At 42.0% G+C, this 17,148-nt stretch overlaps 1 protein-coding gene across 3 annotated transcripts in view; it reads right to left on the reverse strand.

The window, feature by feature from the left end:
- Positions 1-17,148, reverse strand: part of LOC106093113 (serine-rich adhesin for platelets) — a 591,942-nt gene that overhangs the window by 22,667 nt on the left and 552,127 nt on the right. For all 3 annotated transcript variants that reach the window (XM_059370265.1, XM_059370264.1, XM_059370266.1), the window contains exon 3: positions 1,084-2,133. In XM_059370265.1, coding sequence (XP_059226248.1) covers positions 1,084-2,133 — 1,050 coding nt within the window. The remainder of the gene's footprint in view (positions 1-1,083; positions 2,134-17,148) is intronic.

Raw genomic sequence — 17,148 nt, forward strand, 5'->3', positions numbered from 1 at the left:
TCCTTCGAAAGTTAAGAGTGCTTTCGACAGACACACGGACGGACGGACATGGCTAGATCCTCTTCAAATGTAATGGCGCTCAATGATATACAATATATGCTTAATGGGGCCTTAGACCAACATTTCGATGTGTTACAAACGTAATGACCAACATCTCGATGTGTTACAAAACGCGATGTTAGTATACCCCCATTATATGGTGGAGGGCATAAAGAGGTTTTCGTTAAGTGAATTATTCCCATGTTATCACTGTTAAGCCTTATATTGCAGAAAGATTGTGCATCTTTCGTCATGATTTCGTCATTCCGTTTGTAACATTTTGAAATATTCGTCTAAGCATATATGTATATTCTTGATCTTCCTGACATTTTATGTCGCTATTGCCATGTCCGTCTGTCTGTCGAAAGCACTTTAACTTTCGAAGGAGTAAAGCTAGGCACTTGAAAATTTGCACAAATGTTTCGAATTAGTGTCAGGTCAGTTGGGATTGTAAATGATCTAAATCGCTCCATGTTTTGATATGGCTGCCATATAAACCGATCTTGGGTCTTGACTTCTTGAGCTCCTAGAGGGCGCAATTTTTATTTGATTTGGCTGAAAATTTGCACATATCGTTTTGGTATGACATCCAACAACTGTGCCAAGTATGATCTAAATCAGTCCAAAATCTGATGTAGCTGCCATATTAACCGATATCCCGATTAGACTTCTTGAGCCTCTAGAGGGCGCAATTCTTATCCGAAATGCGATCCATGGTGGAGGGTATATAAGATTATGCCCGGCCGAACTTAGGACGGTTTTATTTGTTGAATTTCAGTCCGTATACCAATTATGACATTAGTCACTTTTTGATTTATCCTCCAATTTGACCCTCTAGATTATATCAGGCTAATGTTATATCCATCCACCATTCCGTTTTTAAAATCGCAAAATATTGGCCCAAGGCCCGCTATGACATTCTGATTAGATCTGGCAAAATGTTCTCTCTTGACCACATACATTATTCGAGCCCATCATTCCATTCAATTCACAATCACATCACGCAAAATTCCATTGTCGCATGTACATCCTGCAAATACAAACCTATTTGGATCATATTCCACCAAACGATCTATTGTTGGATCCATTAACAACTCAGCTGGCACTGGTCTCTGGGCCAGCAATTGAACATCATCTTCTTGTTTCTTTAAACGTTTCTCTACCATATCCAAATTGTTGATAATCAAATTGGTTTTTGTCTTCAAATCCTGATGAATTTCTCCAATGGCTCTCTCTTGGCGCTGTGTTTGTGTAAGCAAGGCATCCGATTTGGGCAAGAGATGATCTACCGAAGATTTCGTACCCACAACTACATCCCATACTTCGTCCATTTTCTCTGAAACCGAAACCATGGGTCGAATTTGCTTAACCAAAGCATCAATTTTGCTCGACTTAATCAAAGGCATGGCTGTGGTGGTGGCATTGATGTTATTATAGTCAGCATGATGATCCACCACGGCCTCATGTATATCGCCCACCATACGCAGCATACGTCCCACATTTTCCGAGACGATATTGATGTGGAATTGTAACTTTTTGTCTATATTGCCTGTGGTGTCTCTTAGTTCGCTCAATTCATTGGAGACATGGGACATGACCTCGGCATTCATGGCCTTAGTGATCTCTATGACATTCATGCTAATGGGCTTTTTCTCGCTGGCCTCCGCATTGAATTCGTCCACCTGCAACAGATTATTGTCGATTTGATTTTTCAAGCCCTCCAGTTTGGAATCAATGTCACTGACTTTCTGATCCAACAATACCAGTCGGCTGTCCAGCTGTATGGTCGATGATGCTGTTGAAGTGCGTGCCGAGCGTCCATTGATCGTTGCTCCTCGTGTATTGGTATTCTCAGCTATGGCCGCGGTTGCTGCTGAAGCAGAATCTAGGATATCATTGGAGATTTTTACATCCAATGAGCGTAGTTTGGATATCACTGAATCGGTTTTAATTAAGTTATCCGATACGCGGTTGTCCAAGATCTCCATACGGCGCATCATATGCTCCACGGACTTGTCTAGATTATCTATTCGCTTCAGCTTACCCTCCAAAGTGTTGATGATGACTTCGAAGATGTTTAACAGTTGCTGTTCCCTGTAAATGAAGTAAAGATTGAAAGTTAATTAATGCTTATAAAAGACAGTAAAAATAAAACTTTAGCAATTATGGACATTGGTTAGATAAGGTAAGGTTGAAAAGAAGGTGCAGATATTAATCTGCCCAACCCCACTATGGACATACACCTAAGCCAGCAATCGGCTTGTTGTGCGATCTAAAATCTAAAAAGTAAGCTCAAAGAGCCGTTGTGTAAAGCGGCAACTTACTGTCCCAAATTTCAACAAAATCGGATAATAAATGTGGCTTTTATGGGCCCAAGACCGTAAATCGGAGGATCGGTATATATGGCAGCTATATCCAAATCTGGACCGATCTGAGCCAAATTAACGAAGGATGTCGAAGGACTCAACGCAACTCACCGTCCAAAATTTCAGCGAAATCGAATAATAAATATGGCTTTTATGGGCCTAAGACCATAAATCGGAGGATCGGTCTATATGGCAGCTATATCCAAATCTGAACTGATTTGAGCCAAATTGACGAAGAATATCGAAGGGCTTAACACAACTCACTGTCCCAAATTTCAACAAAATTGGATAATAAATGTGGCTTTTAAGGGCTCAAGACCCTAAATCGGAGGATCGGTCTATATGGCAGCTATATCCCAATTTGGACCGATCTGGGCCATATTGAGGAAGGATGTCGAAGGGCCCAACTCAACTCACTTTTTCAAATTTATTACATTTATTATCAGCAACATCGGATAATAAATGTGGCTTTTATGGGCCTAAGACCCTAAATCGGCGGATCGGTCTATATGGGGGCTATATCAAGATATAATCCGATATAGCCCATCTTCGAACTTAACCTGCTTATGGACAAAAAAAGAATCTGTGCAAAATTTTAGCTCAATATCTCTATTTTTAAAGACTGTAGCGTGATTTCAACAGACAGACGGACGGACATGTCTAGATCGTCTTAGATTTTTACGCTGATCAAGAATATATAAACTTTATAGGGTCGGTAATGGATATTTCGATGTGTTGCAAACGGAATGACAAAATGAATATACCCCCATTCTTCGGTGGTGGGTATAAAAAATTACATATATATCCGTATCTCGGAATAGGTACTACCTATTACGAAAAAATTTTAAAGTCTTTTGGAGTAGGCTAGAAACGGACTCCAAAGACTCAACATCTGCGGTGGTGGCGTCTTGGCACCTGTAGTCGAGAGTAATGCTTCAACCGCACAACTAACCGTCAGACTAATGATTGAGGAAGAGACGGATAAACCAGAGGGATGCACAGTTCGTCCCCAGCCTTTAAGTAAAGGTGGAGTTTCTGACTCGGAATCAGAAAGCGACTGTGTCAATGAAACAGTCATCGCAGCCGAATCGAGAGATGAGGACATCGGGATGACAGCAGAAGTGAGCGATGGCTTTGCTAAGCTCACAAGTAGAACGAGAAAGTGATCCGGTGCACGACGAAGCAGACAGAGGAGTATGTACCGGCAGCGCAATCGGGCAAAAGTGCAGGATGCTGGAAGGGATAGAACTGACATTCCAAACACTTCTACGGAAGCTGGAAAAAGAATCAGATCTCCTGAAGAGCATAACACTGCTTAAATACTGAAGAAGAAAAAGAGCTCCCCGCTTTTAAGTACTCTGGGAAAACCAAACCAGCCATCCCGCAATAGAGATTCCAGACTGTGTGCTGCGGAGGTGGAAAAAGTTGGAACAAGAACGAAGGAAGCGCGTACGGCCCCTGAGTCTGCATGGAGGACTGTGACTTCCAAAAGGCCACAGCCATCACGGAAGGGGAAGATGGTCGCTGAGAATGGTAAGGAACCCCCCCCTTATGCCAGAGTGGCAAGGAAGCACAACAGAGATGAGCTGACTTATGCAGTCATCAATATCGGCTGTGCATCCGGTAGGACTCCACCAGATCATCGGTCCCAAGTGGAGGATCTGGTTAACGATCGGATTTTTGAACATATGTGGAACTCTGTAGAGGGTTCACCCATACAAATGATGAGCTGCGAGTTTAGAGGGGACATCTTTACTTCGGCGGAATGTATTGATACCGTCAAACAGCTCGTCAGAGGTATTTACGCTCCCTGGGAGGGCGCAAAGCTCGACTTGGTGAGAAAGATGGATATCCCCCAGCTCACAAATTTGCGACGGAACGCTTGTTGGGATTCTTGGCCAAGAAAAACGAAGGTTTGGTCGCAGAGAAGTGGGAGGTCTTCCACAGGGAGTAGAAGGAGGAAGGAACTCTCTTTGTGGTTGGCATCGATTAAGTCTCCGTGACAAGTTGGCTAAGACTCAAGGAATGGCGCACTACGGGAACAAAGCCGTCTTTTTTAGATTGGGAAGACTAGGATAGGCAGAAATTTTCATTCTGCGACATCGGGCCGTGTAATGGCAGGTGACTCAACACCGCCCAACAAACAGGGGCCGATAACGAGACAATCACGGAATCTCTTAATATTGGAAAGACTAGGAGAAGCATAGATCCTCATACTAAAATATCAGGCAGTGCAGTGGCGAGAGACCCAATACAGCCTAACAAACAGGATCCCGACGACAGACCCATCACCGACTTAAAGATTCGGAATACTGGGATAGGTAAAGATCCTAATATTGAAACATTAGGCAACGCAGCGACAATATAATCCCTTTCAAGATAGAAAAGCAAAGGATCGAGGCCTGTAACTTCCGGAACAGAGAAGCAATCGCTACTCAAGGAATACCGGCCAAGATAGCTGAAAACAGACCGGAATTTCTTCTGAGAATGTTAATCCGGTTTCCGGCTATATCGAATAAGCAATGTCAAAGCTGATTCCACATCCCTATACGCATACCGGCCTCGGATACAAAATTGTAATGGCGAAACTTTGCACATGGAGCCTATCGGCGTTGATGGACGGAAAATATAGACCACGTATTATACCCCCGACATGTACGTAGGGGAATCCATTAACAACATAAACCCTTTCACGATACAGAAGCTTAGGAACGCGGCTCGTAACCTCCAAAGCAGAAAAGCACCCAGTCTCCCAGGAACACCGGCCGAGATAATCAGGAAGATAGCTGAAAACAGACCCGAATTTCTTCTAAGAATGTTCAACCGGTGTTTACTGAATGGAGTTTTTCCGGATGTATCGAAAAAACAAAAGCTGGTGCGCAAGGGCGAAGCTGATTCCTCATCCCTCATGCAGGCCTCGGATACAAAATTGTGATGGGTTAACTTGTCATACGCGTGCGAACGGCATGCGTATGACACGACCGTAGAGAAGATGAAGAGAATGAAAATCCCACAAACAACATAAACCCTTTCGCTATAGCTAAGAAAGCTAATGAACGAGCCCGTAGCCTCCAGTGCAGAAAAGCCTTCGGTCCCCATGAAATACCCGCCGATAAATCGATCTGGATGGGTCAACGTTAGGAACTAGAAGGCATCTTCCTTCTTCTGTTCCTGTGAAATCACAATTGACGAAAACGTTTAAGTGAGTCTGATTGCAGACTGCCACTAAAACGTAACCTAATATATCGAAGAACCAGATTTCTATGCTCATACAGGCTAGTTTGAATTCTGGATTCGGCCATGAGCTGTAAGGTTTTGGAGCGACTTATAAAGCCACGGTTTCAGGACGCCATCATAGAGGGAGGTAGACTCTCAATGAGACAACATGCCATCCGGACAGAAATGTCCACGATCAGGGCTCTCAGAGATGTGTTGGAAATAGTAGAGGAAGCGAGACAAAGAAACCACTTCTCCAGGCCAATTGTCCTTTTGGCCATACAGGATGTGAAGAATGTATTTAATAGCGCTATACAGTGTTACGTCCTTGCCGCACTCAGGAAGGATTTTAGTATTACGGTGTATACGATGAGAAAAATAAGGAATTATCTGCATACGGTACTGATTCATAACTCTCAATATGGAACGAGTGAAAATAAGGTCGTATAGGGATCGTTGCAAGGCTTCAAAATAGACTGAAGTCTTCATGACGACATTGGTGCAGCCATCACGGAAAGAGAGTTGAAACGAGCAGAGCGCAAAGACTTTGTAATGGTTCCGATAGTGTTACAGCTTATTGAGCGGGCCAGTCTCTACGCCGCGGAGAGAGTGAGGTTTAAATGAACCATATAAGGGCCCTACGACAGGAGACTATCGAGAGATGGCAATAAAGGTGGATGATTTAGAGTCGGGCAGGGGAACGCGACAAAATATCCCTAATGTACGGATATGGAGAGACTCGGCGATGTCAACTATTATGCTGCACTGAAGCTAGCAGGCCTTGGTTACTTTCGTAAATAACAGCACATGCATTTATGAGGCGCTCGAAGTTGCTGATGATGTAAGTACATCTTCTGTGCTCTGAGCGGATCAAGGACTTGACGATGCAATGACCAAGTAAGATTTTCGCCGGAAGTCTGATGGCCCAGGACCCCGCAGAGCCTTAAAGCCTTCCGAGCCTTAAAGCCTTCCTTACCGCAAAGCATTTCCGAACAAGTCTCGACCTCACATGGCCTGATGCCAGAGCCTCTAGCGCCGCTTGACTTTTACTTTTTTTCAACTTTTATAGTTTTTTTTTCAACTTTTATAGTGACAGCCCGATCAGGCAGACATTCTTGCTTCAATAAAGACTCCAGGATAACAAAGACTACCGCCTGAAAGATGCTACACCCGTCTAGAAGTCTATATGATTCCCTAATTCAGAGGAACTCCCACCCCGGACCCAACCCAGTTTATACTCATCCATGCATATTAAAAGTTCTTAAAAAAGACGGGGTACTCCAAATCATCACTTTTCGAGAAGACGACGTCAAACCCTACAATGAGGAAGGATTCCCCTGGTATATTATCCATAGTCCCACATGCAATCTGTCGCCACGCCGCATCACCAGCCTTCAACAGAATGCCCATAGCCATAGTTGCCGCTCACACAACATGACGGTGTAAATTCATAACATCGGCCATGGGATTCAGCGCCTCTCTGAGTGCTTATCTCTATCCCTTCTCGATCATCCAGCTGCCCATCCTACGCTCTGAAACCAGACACTCATAAATGGAATACACGTAATTACCGCCATAAATCTCTTAGCCTTAGCCCCCAACTGCTTTCTATTGAATTGCGACATAAGTATTGCGCATACAGCCTCCTTCCAGTTTCTGATCATGAATCACACTCAGGTACTTGGCCTCCGGGGAAGCAGCATTTCAGCCCCATCCAGGACCCGTTCTCTGCAAACGTCCAGAGTTTCGTGGTGAAAAGTACCAGAGCAGTTTTTTTGGGGACTATGTCTGGGCTGTTGGCCTTTGCGTTATCAGAAGTAGTCCTTAATGTCCCCAGAAGGAGGCCGTCGGTTCAAACAAATTTACCACTTATACGTAGGTCCCTATTCAGCGTCTTAGGGCCTTTCAGGGCAGGTGACTTCACTACTAGTGTCTGAGTTATTGTGAGACCGGGAAAAGCACAGCTTTCTCATTCAAGCGGGTGGACTGCTGCCGGGGTAGGGATAGGACCTTCAGATTCAATACTTGGGGACGGATAGGTCGGACATGTAAAGACTAATGGTCTCCCCATCTGTGCTTGTTATATCATATGCCATACGATGACGTTTCACCCAAAATTGTTTATGTATTTTGGTCCTCTTAACATTCTATCTGTCCGTCTGTCTGTCAGTTAAAAGCACGGTAATTTTCGAAGGAATAAAGCTAAGCGCTTGAAATTTTTTTCACAAATGGTTTCTATTGCTATAGGTCAGTTAAGATTGTAAATTGGACATATTGATCCATGTTTTGATATATCTGCCATATAAACCTACCTCGGATCTTGACATCTTGAGCCTCTTGAGGATGCAAGCCTTATACGACTTGGCTGAAATTTGCATAAGGTATTAAGTTTTGACATCCAATAACAGTTCTTGGCACTGTATGGTCTAAATCGATTCAAACCCTGATATAGCTCCCATATAAACAGTTTCCGGGTCTTGACTTCTAGAGCCTTTAGAGGCCGTAATTCTTCAAATTCGGACGTGTTTTGCTTTGACTTTCAATAACTGAGTCAATGTCTATGTTCCAAATCGGTTCATAACCTGGTATGAACATTCCACTGAGGAACCGGGGTAAAGTTCTCACATATCACTGCGTGTTGTCCGATTAAAATTTTAAGCTCAATTGGAATGAGCCTCATTTTGATAGCCGAGACCGAACGGCGTCCCGCAGTGCGACATCTCTCTGGGGAGAAGTTTTAACATGGTATAGTACCTCACAAATGTCGCCAGCATAAGGAAGGGATAACCACAGCTGAACATTTTCTTCTGACGTTCTTGCCAGGATTCGAACCCGTTCATCGTCGTAGGCGGACTTGCTAACCTCTGCGCAACGGTGGCTAAATAGGTTTATTACATGAAATAGCTCCTATATAAGCCGATCGCCCGATTTGACTTCTCAAGCCTCTAGGGGGTGCAATTATTGGTTGAAATTTTAAAATGCTATTTTTTATGACTTCTAGTAGTCACGAAAAGTACGGTTCAGCTGTATCTGTTGATGTATCTCCTATATATTTGAAAAATTCATTCAAAGATCTTAGTTAATTCAATCAACTGTGGAGGGTATATAAGATTCGGGCCAGGAAGTTCTAGGTTCCCAGGTGTCGGTACTACAATTGATATGGAAAAAGTTTTCGATCGTATACCTGAGACGACATTTGAGGTCGAGTGCGACCGACGGCACAGTCTTGATTGCCGGAACTCTGGTATTGGCATTTGGAAAATCTTGCTACACAGATGGGTCAAAGCTATAGGACGGAGTGGGCCTGATGTTTTACAAAGAGTACCCATGGACTGAGACCTGTTTTCAACTGCCTGACCAAAATACGGCGCTATAGGCGGAGATCCGGGTGATTACGCAATGCTTGAGGTGGTGCGGTGCTAACGCGAGGACATCAAGTGTAAACATCTTTACGGACAGTAAACTGGCCATCAGGGCAATAACAAACAGGACGGTAAAGTCACGAACTGTCTTAGAGAGTAAGATGAAGATTAAAGACTTCTATGAGGATGGTACGATCCGCATTGTTTGGGTGTCGCGCTATAGCGGAGTAAGGGGGAATGAAAGAGAAGACTATTTGGCTGTGAAGGCCGTCAATAAATTTGGTTAATCCGAAGTCTTCGGGTCGACTACGAGCTCACATATGCAAAATCGGTGCGGCGAGTGATAGCATGTGGAGGGCATATGGGGAAGATGATGAGACGTTAGAGCATTTCCTATGCCATTGCCTGGTGGGGACACAATACCAGACATGATTCAACTTAGCGGCGTGGTATATAAAACAATAAAGGACTTAGTAAGTCGCACTTTATTCCTGTCTTAGATTTTCCCTTTCGAGGTTACCTTTTAGTATTTAGAGCGCAAAATACGCCGATTACTGACTTGGATGCATGGCCATAGTGGTATGAGGTGGATTAATATCCACACCCTCTTGTCAACCTTAACTAACCTAATTGCATTTTCTACAAGTTTGTCAGTTGGTTTGGGATTGCTAACGTGAGCTAATACCAGTCTTGAGGTTGAGACGCGAGTATTTGCGCTATCGTCATAGGGTTGAAGTTTAATATGACATAGTACCTCAAAAATTTTGCCAGCATTTGTAGGGGAAAACCAACGATGAAAATTTTTCGTAATGGTCTCGCCAGGATTCAAACCCAGGCGTTCAGCGTCATATGCGACATGCTAACCTCTGCGCTACGGTGGCCTCTCCGAAGAGGGCTCGGCTATAAAAAGGAGGCCCCTTATCATTGAGTTTAAAACTTAAATCGGACTGCACTCATTGATATGTGAGAAGTTTGCCCCTATTTCTTAGTGGAATGTTGGGCAAAATTAGCATTTTTGCATCATAGTGTGGGGGTATACTAGTCTAGTCGTTTCATTTGCAACACCTCGAAACGTTGATCTGCGATCTCATAAAGTATATATGATATTATAAGTAGAAAATGGTCCTTCAACTTGACTTCCTGGGCTCCTAAATGGCACAATTATTATCCAACTTGGCTAAAATTTTCATGTATTGTGTTTTGATGAATATTCACTATAGGTATGGTCTATAATCTGATATAGCTCTAATATTTACCGATCTCTCGATTTGACTTCTTGAAACCCTGAAAGTCGCAAATTTTGTACTTAGTGTTCTGTACTGATTTCCAACAACTGTGCAGAGTACGACATAGATCGGGCTATAACCTAAAGCAGCTACCATATATTGGGTTGCCCAAAAAGTAATTGCGGATTTTTTAAAAGAAAGTAAATGCATTTTTAATAAAACTTAGAATGAACTTTAATCAAATATACTTGTTTTACACTTTTTTTCTAAAGCAAAGCCCTGTTCCTTAGTGGAATGTTCATGGGCAAAATTTGCATTTGCTACCATAAAAACCTATCTTCCGATTTGAGATCTTGAGATGCTCAAAAACCGCAATTGTTTTTCGATTTGGCTGAAATTTGGCACGTAGTATTCTGTTATGATTTTCAACATCCGTGGTAAGCATGGTAGGATTTTATGAATTATTGTTGATCGTAAAAAAAGGTAAAAAATGCGAACTGCTATTTTACTCCTTTATTTATAGAATGTGTTTGTTGAGTGCCCGTAAAAGCCAAGGCAAGGCTTTAGTAAAATATAAATAAATATTGTAGCATTCTACCGGCCTTATTCATAGAACTTCATGAAGCCTTAAAATAGGTTTATTTGACAGTTCTATAAAGGAAATATGTCAAATAAACCTATTTCAAATCAACACTAAGTTTTGTAAATAAGGCCGTTCATCGTTTACATAAGTTGGCACAACATTTTTAGCTTCATTATCTTTTGAAGACAAATGGATAGTATGTCAAAATGTCAATATTGTGGCTTGGTCTTTTATATATAGCATCAGATTTTCGTAATGCTTTGAATGTAGCACTTTGTCTTGGATTTGCAAAGGGAGTGTGCTCTAGTTTGCAAAACATTCACTTTTATCTGTCGTTTTTTGCAAAGTAATTGTAGAGCATCGTACTTTTGTGTGGTTTCTTTTGAACGTTTTTTATATCCACCACCGGAGGATGGGGGTATATTCATTTTGTCGTTCCGTTTGCAACACATCGAAATATCCATTTCCGACCCTATAAAGTATTTATATTCTTGATCAGCGTAAAAATCTAAGACGATCTAGATATGTCCGTCCGTCTGTCTGTTAAAATCACGCTACAGTCTTAAAAAATAGAGATATTGAGCTGAAATTTTGCACAGATTCTTTTTTTGTCCATAAGCAGGTTAAGTTCGAAGATGGCCGATATCGGACTATATCTTGATATAGACCCCATATAGACCGATCCTTCGATTTAGGGTCTTAGACTCATAAAAGCCACATTTATTATCCGATTTAACTGAAATTTTGGACAGTAAGTTGTGTTAGGCCCTTCGGCATCCTTCGGTCCAGATTTGGATATAGCTGCCATATAGACCGATCCTCCGATTTAGGGTCTTAGGCCCATAAAAGCTACATTTACTATCCGATTTTGCTGAAATTTGGGACGGTGAGTTGTGTTGGGCCCTTCGACATTCTTCGTTAATTTGGCCCAGATCGGTCCAGATTTGGTTATAGCTGCCATGTAGACCGATCCTCCGATTTAGGGTCTTAGGCCCATAAAAACCACACGAATTATCCGACTTTGATGAAATTTGGGACAGTGAGTTGTGTTAGGCCCTTCGACATCCTTCGTCAATTTGGCTCAGATCGGTCCAGATTTGGATATAGCTGCCATATAGACCGATCCTCCGATTTAGGGTCTTAGGCCCATAAAAGCCACATTTATTATCCGACTTTGCTGAAACTTGGGACGGTGAGTTGTCCTAGGCCCCTCAAAATATTTCTTTAATGTGGTCCTGATCGGTTCAGATCTGGACATAGCTGCCATATAAACCGATTTCTGGATTTAAGGTTTTGGACCCTTAAAAGGCGCATTTCTTATCCGATTTCGCCGAAATTTGGGACAATGAGTTAAGCTAAGCTCCTTAACACACTTCTGCAATATAACACAGATCGGTCCAGATTTGGATATAGCTGCCATATAGACCGATCTCTCGGTTTTAGGTTTTGGGGCCATAAAAGGCGTATTTATTGTCCGATGTCGCCGAAATTTGGGACCGCGCTTTATGTTAGGCTCTTCGAAATTTTCTGCAACATGGCCCAAATCGGTCCGGATTTGGATATAGCTGCCGATATCTCGATTTAAAGTCTTGGCCCCATAAAAGGCGCATTTACAATCCGATTTCACTGAAATTTGACACAGTGACTTATGCTAGGCTTTTCGACATCCGTATCGTATATGGTTCAGATCAGTTTATTTTTAGATAAATATAACTACTGTAATTATTAGTATTTGGTACAAATCGGAACATATTTCGATATAATTGCTATGAGACATAAGGTATGCAATTTTCACCGGATTTTGATGAAAGGTGTTTACATGTATACCCGAGGTGGTGGGTATCCAAAGTTCGACCCGGCCGAACTTTACGCCTTTTTACTTGTTTACTTTTTGGTGGCATAATATTTTTATACCCTCCACCATAGGATGGGGGTGTATTAATTTCGTCATTCTGTTTGTAACTACTCGAAATATTCGTCTGAGACCCCTTAAAGTATATATATTCTTGATCGTCGCGACATTTTATGTCGATCTACCAATGCCCGTCCGTCTGTCCGTCCTTCCGTCTATCTGTCGAAAGCACGCAAACTTTTGAAGGAGTAAAGCTAGCCGCTTGAAATTTTACACATATATTATTTATTAGTGTAGGTCGGTTGGTATTGTAAATGGGCCATATCGGTCCATGTTTTGATATAGTTGCCATATAAACCGATCTTGGGTCTTGACTTCTTGAGCCTCTAGAGGGCGCAATTCTTATCCGATTGGAATGAAATTTTGCACGACGGGTTTTTTTATGATATCCAAGAACTGTGCCAAGTATGGTTCAAATCGCTCTATAACCTGATATAGCTGTCATATAAACAGATCCGGGGACTTGACTTCTGGAGCTTCTAGAGGGCGCAATTCCTATCCGACTTGCATGACGTGTTTTGTTATGACTTTCAACAACTGTGCTTAGAGTAATTCAAATGGGTCCATAAGCTGATATAGCTGCCAGATAAACCGATCTGGGGTCTTGACTTCTTGAGCATCTATAGGTCGCAATTATTATCCGATTTGCCTGAAATTTTGTACGACGGATCCTCTCATGACCATCAGCATACGTGTTTATTATGGTCTGTATCGGTCTATAGCCCGATACAGCCCCCTTATAAATCGATCCCTCTATTTCACTTCTTGAGTCCCAAAGGGCGCAATTCTTATTCGAATTGGCTGACATTTTACACAGGTCTCCAACATATAATTTAATTGTGGTCCAAACCGGACGATATTTTAATATCGCACTAATAGCAGGGCAAATCTTTTCTTATATTCTTTTTTGCCTTAGAAGAGATGCCGGGAAAAGAACTCGACAAATCCTATTCATGGTGGAGGGTATATAAGATTCGGCCCGGCCGAACTTAGCACGCTCTTACTTGTAACTTGTTTTTATATGTAAAAGTGCCTTGTCATAATTGTTTCCTGCATCATGATATTAGATTAGATCCCACTTCAAAGGAATCTTTAACTAGGAATCATCATCATCTCTCGCGACATGCTTATATTGCATATTGATTTATAGTCATATGTCTTTGATTTAATAACAAATTTCTTTTTAATTAACAAAGATTGATTTGTTCAAAGTAGGTTGAATACAAGCTGCTTTTGTTTTATTTTTTGTTTGTGTGATTTCATTTGAATATTTGTCAAGATTGTTAAAAGTGATGGTGGCGGCGGCGATGTTGGCAGTTTCAAAGATCTGCACATGGACGAGTACAAATTGTCTGGCCATGCGTTTCAAATTACTAATCCGTGATCGGTGATAGCGATAGTGATTGCTTTGTCCATTTTGGTGGAGTTTAACGAAATTAGTGGAGATTTACATCAATTTTAATTAACAATGACCATTAGAGTTGAGCAGCAGATGCGGGTAGGTGGGGATGGGAGTTTTTAGTTTTTATAACATCATCTCTAGGCATGAATCACTCTCAGTTAATAATAGGATTATATCATATGAGACAAACATTTGATTTGTCTTTTGTGATTTGTTGACATTTGCAAAGAAAAAAAATACTTCAGACATTTATGAAATTCATTTGGATTTCAAACAATATACCTGTCATAAGTTAATACATAAAATTGGAAATTTGGATATGCCGTCCGTGGCATACCCTTTTAGATACAGCAAATTTGATAGGACTTTATACGGTGTCATTTGTTTGACCCAGTTCCTTAATGGAATGTTCATGAACAAATTTGCGTATTCTTTGGGTCTGAGACGACGCATAAATATAGGCAACCTTCAATCTGTCACCATGTTTTCTTTTCTCAATCTTTCAATCCAATTACAGCAATGACGATCTGATGACGGTGAGATTATATAGGAGGAACTATACCCTCATATTCATTTCATCTGTATACCGAACATGGACACGCCCTTGCCGAATTAGGTGGTACGGAAGCTTGTGGCCGAGAATAGTCGAAGAACTCGACTGATGTTGGGTTGCAATGCGGATTTGCACCACTCACAATGGGGATGAGTCGATTTGAAAAGCCTGACAGTTTCCAATGTTAGTGATATACATACTTTTCGAATTTGGAATAGATCAGAGGCGATAGACATAGCTCTGACGAGTCTCGATGATACTGTATTGACGGATTGGTGAGTGTTCGAGGAGGACTCCTTCTCGGATCATAGATATATCCACTTCAATCTGCATTTGTCTAAGGACTATGGCCTACCACATCCAATAATCCTAGAAGAATACATCGATTTAAAGCTTCGAACTATAAGCACTGTGCTTGATGGTATAGGAGAGGTTGAGTTGGTGGTGAATGCGTTGACAATGACCATGGCGACAAGGGCCATGTCAAGTGTAGCTGCTCTCTCATTTACACAGGTAAGAGACGGCAGATTGTTTGGTGGAATTGGGAGCTCAGGAAACTGAGGCTGTGCAACAAGGCTAGTCGTATCAGGCTGGGTCCTAGGATCTCTATAAGGATCCCCTAAACCGGTACAAGGGCTAGGTGAGATTTGCTAATAGGGCATCATGGGTCGTTTTCAGTGGTTGTTGGTATGTTTCGGAGAGTGTTATCTAAGGACTTAAAGACACTCAGGAGTGTCTTGAGAGATGTCGGAACTTGGACGATGTCGAGATCAGCCGAGTCCTCTCGAACTTCTGTCTACTACGCACTTTCCGGGGTGGGTGTGGCCAGTGGACCGGTGACTTCTGACGCATAATGGGAGAAAATCGAACAAAAGTAAAAGCGTGCTAAGTTCGGCCGGGCCAAATCTTATATACCCTTCACCATGGATCGCATTTGTCGAGTTCTTTTCCCGGCATCTCTTCTTAGGCAAAAAAAGATATAAGAAAAGATTTGCTCTGCTATTAGAGCGATATCAAGATATGGTCCGGTTTGGACCACAATTAAATTATATGTTGGAGACCTGCGTAAAATGTCAACCAAATTGAATAAGAATTGCGCCCTTTAGGGGCTCAAGAAGTCAAATAGAGAGACCGATTTATATGGGAGCTGTATCGGGCTATAGACCGATACAGACCATAATAAACGTATGCTGATGGTCATGAGAGGATCCATCGTACAAAATTTCAGGCAAATCGGATAATAATTGCGACCAATAGAGGCTCAAGAAGTCAAGACCCCAGACCCAAAAACACGTCATGCAAAATTTCAGCTAAATCGGATAGGAATTGCGCCATCTAGAAGCTCAAGAAGTCAAGTCCCCAGATCTGTTTATAAGACAGCTATATCAGGTTATGAACCGATTTAAACCATACTCAGCACAGTTGTTGGATATCATAACAAATTACTTCGTGCAAAAATGTATTTCAATCGGATAAGAATTGCGCCCTCTAGAGGCTCAAGAAGTCAACCGACCTACACTAACAAGAAGTATTTGTGCAAAATTTCAAGCGGCTAGCTTTACTCCTTCGGAAGTTAGCGTGCTTTCGACAGACAGACGGACGGACGGACGGACATGGCTAGATGGACATAAAATGTCGCGATGATCAAAAATGTATATACTTTATGGGGTCTCAGACGAATATTTCGAGTAGTTACAAACAGAATGACGAAATTAGTATACCCCCCATCCTATGGTGGAGGGTATAAAAATATGTCGAGTGAGAACGGGTAAAGATATCCCTTTGATATTTGGAAAGGTTAAAGCTGAGGTTTTAGCGAGATTGTGTGCAAACTTTTAGTAGGGATTGTTTGGCACTATCGAGCACAAACAATATTGGAAATCAGACCACAAACAAAGATTAGGTAGTCCCAAAAAATTTTCGAAATACAGAGGTGACCAACTTTATGGGCCCGGATAACCTTGGGTTTTGAAATTTTGCACACAATCTCGATAGATATTCTAGATATTCCAAATTTTAAAGAGATATCTCTACCCGTTCTTACATGGCATATGACGTTACGGATCTACCTCATATACAAGGCAGCGCTGTCGGTTGTTAAAGGATGATAACGGAAAGGTGGATATAGCGGGCGATTAATTTGTTCCAGCTTAACAAACCGACCGGACCGGATGGTATATGGTCTATCATGCTGCAGGACCATATGCCATGAAATATCTGGAAATGATATTTGGGGCTTGTTTTTGGCTTGACTTTGTGCCAATTGCTAGGCTGGAGGTTAAATTTGTTTTCACTTCCGAGCCACTCCCGGCTTGAGGACTTTAGGCCAATCAGTCTGTCGTCTTTCGCCTTGAAGACACTTTGGACGCGTAAGTCGGGGATATATTGACTCATCGTTGATAAGCGGCTGCCAGCATGCCTATACCAAGAGTCGGTCAGTTGATAGCGCCCTCCACGACTTGGTGAGTTACTTAGAGGGGAACTTGTTC

The sequence above is a fragment of the Stomoxys calcitrans genome, chromosome 5, assembly GCF_963082655.1.
Source record: "Stomoxys calcitrans chromosome 5, idStoCalc2.1, whole genome shotgun sequence".
In the NCBI taxonomy this organism is placed as follows: Eukaryota; Metazoa; Arthropoda; class Insecta; order Diptera; family Muscidae; genus Stomoxys; species Stomoxys calcitrans.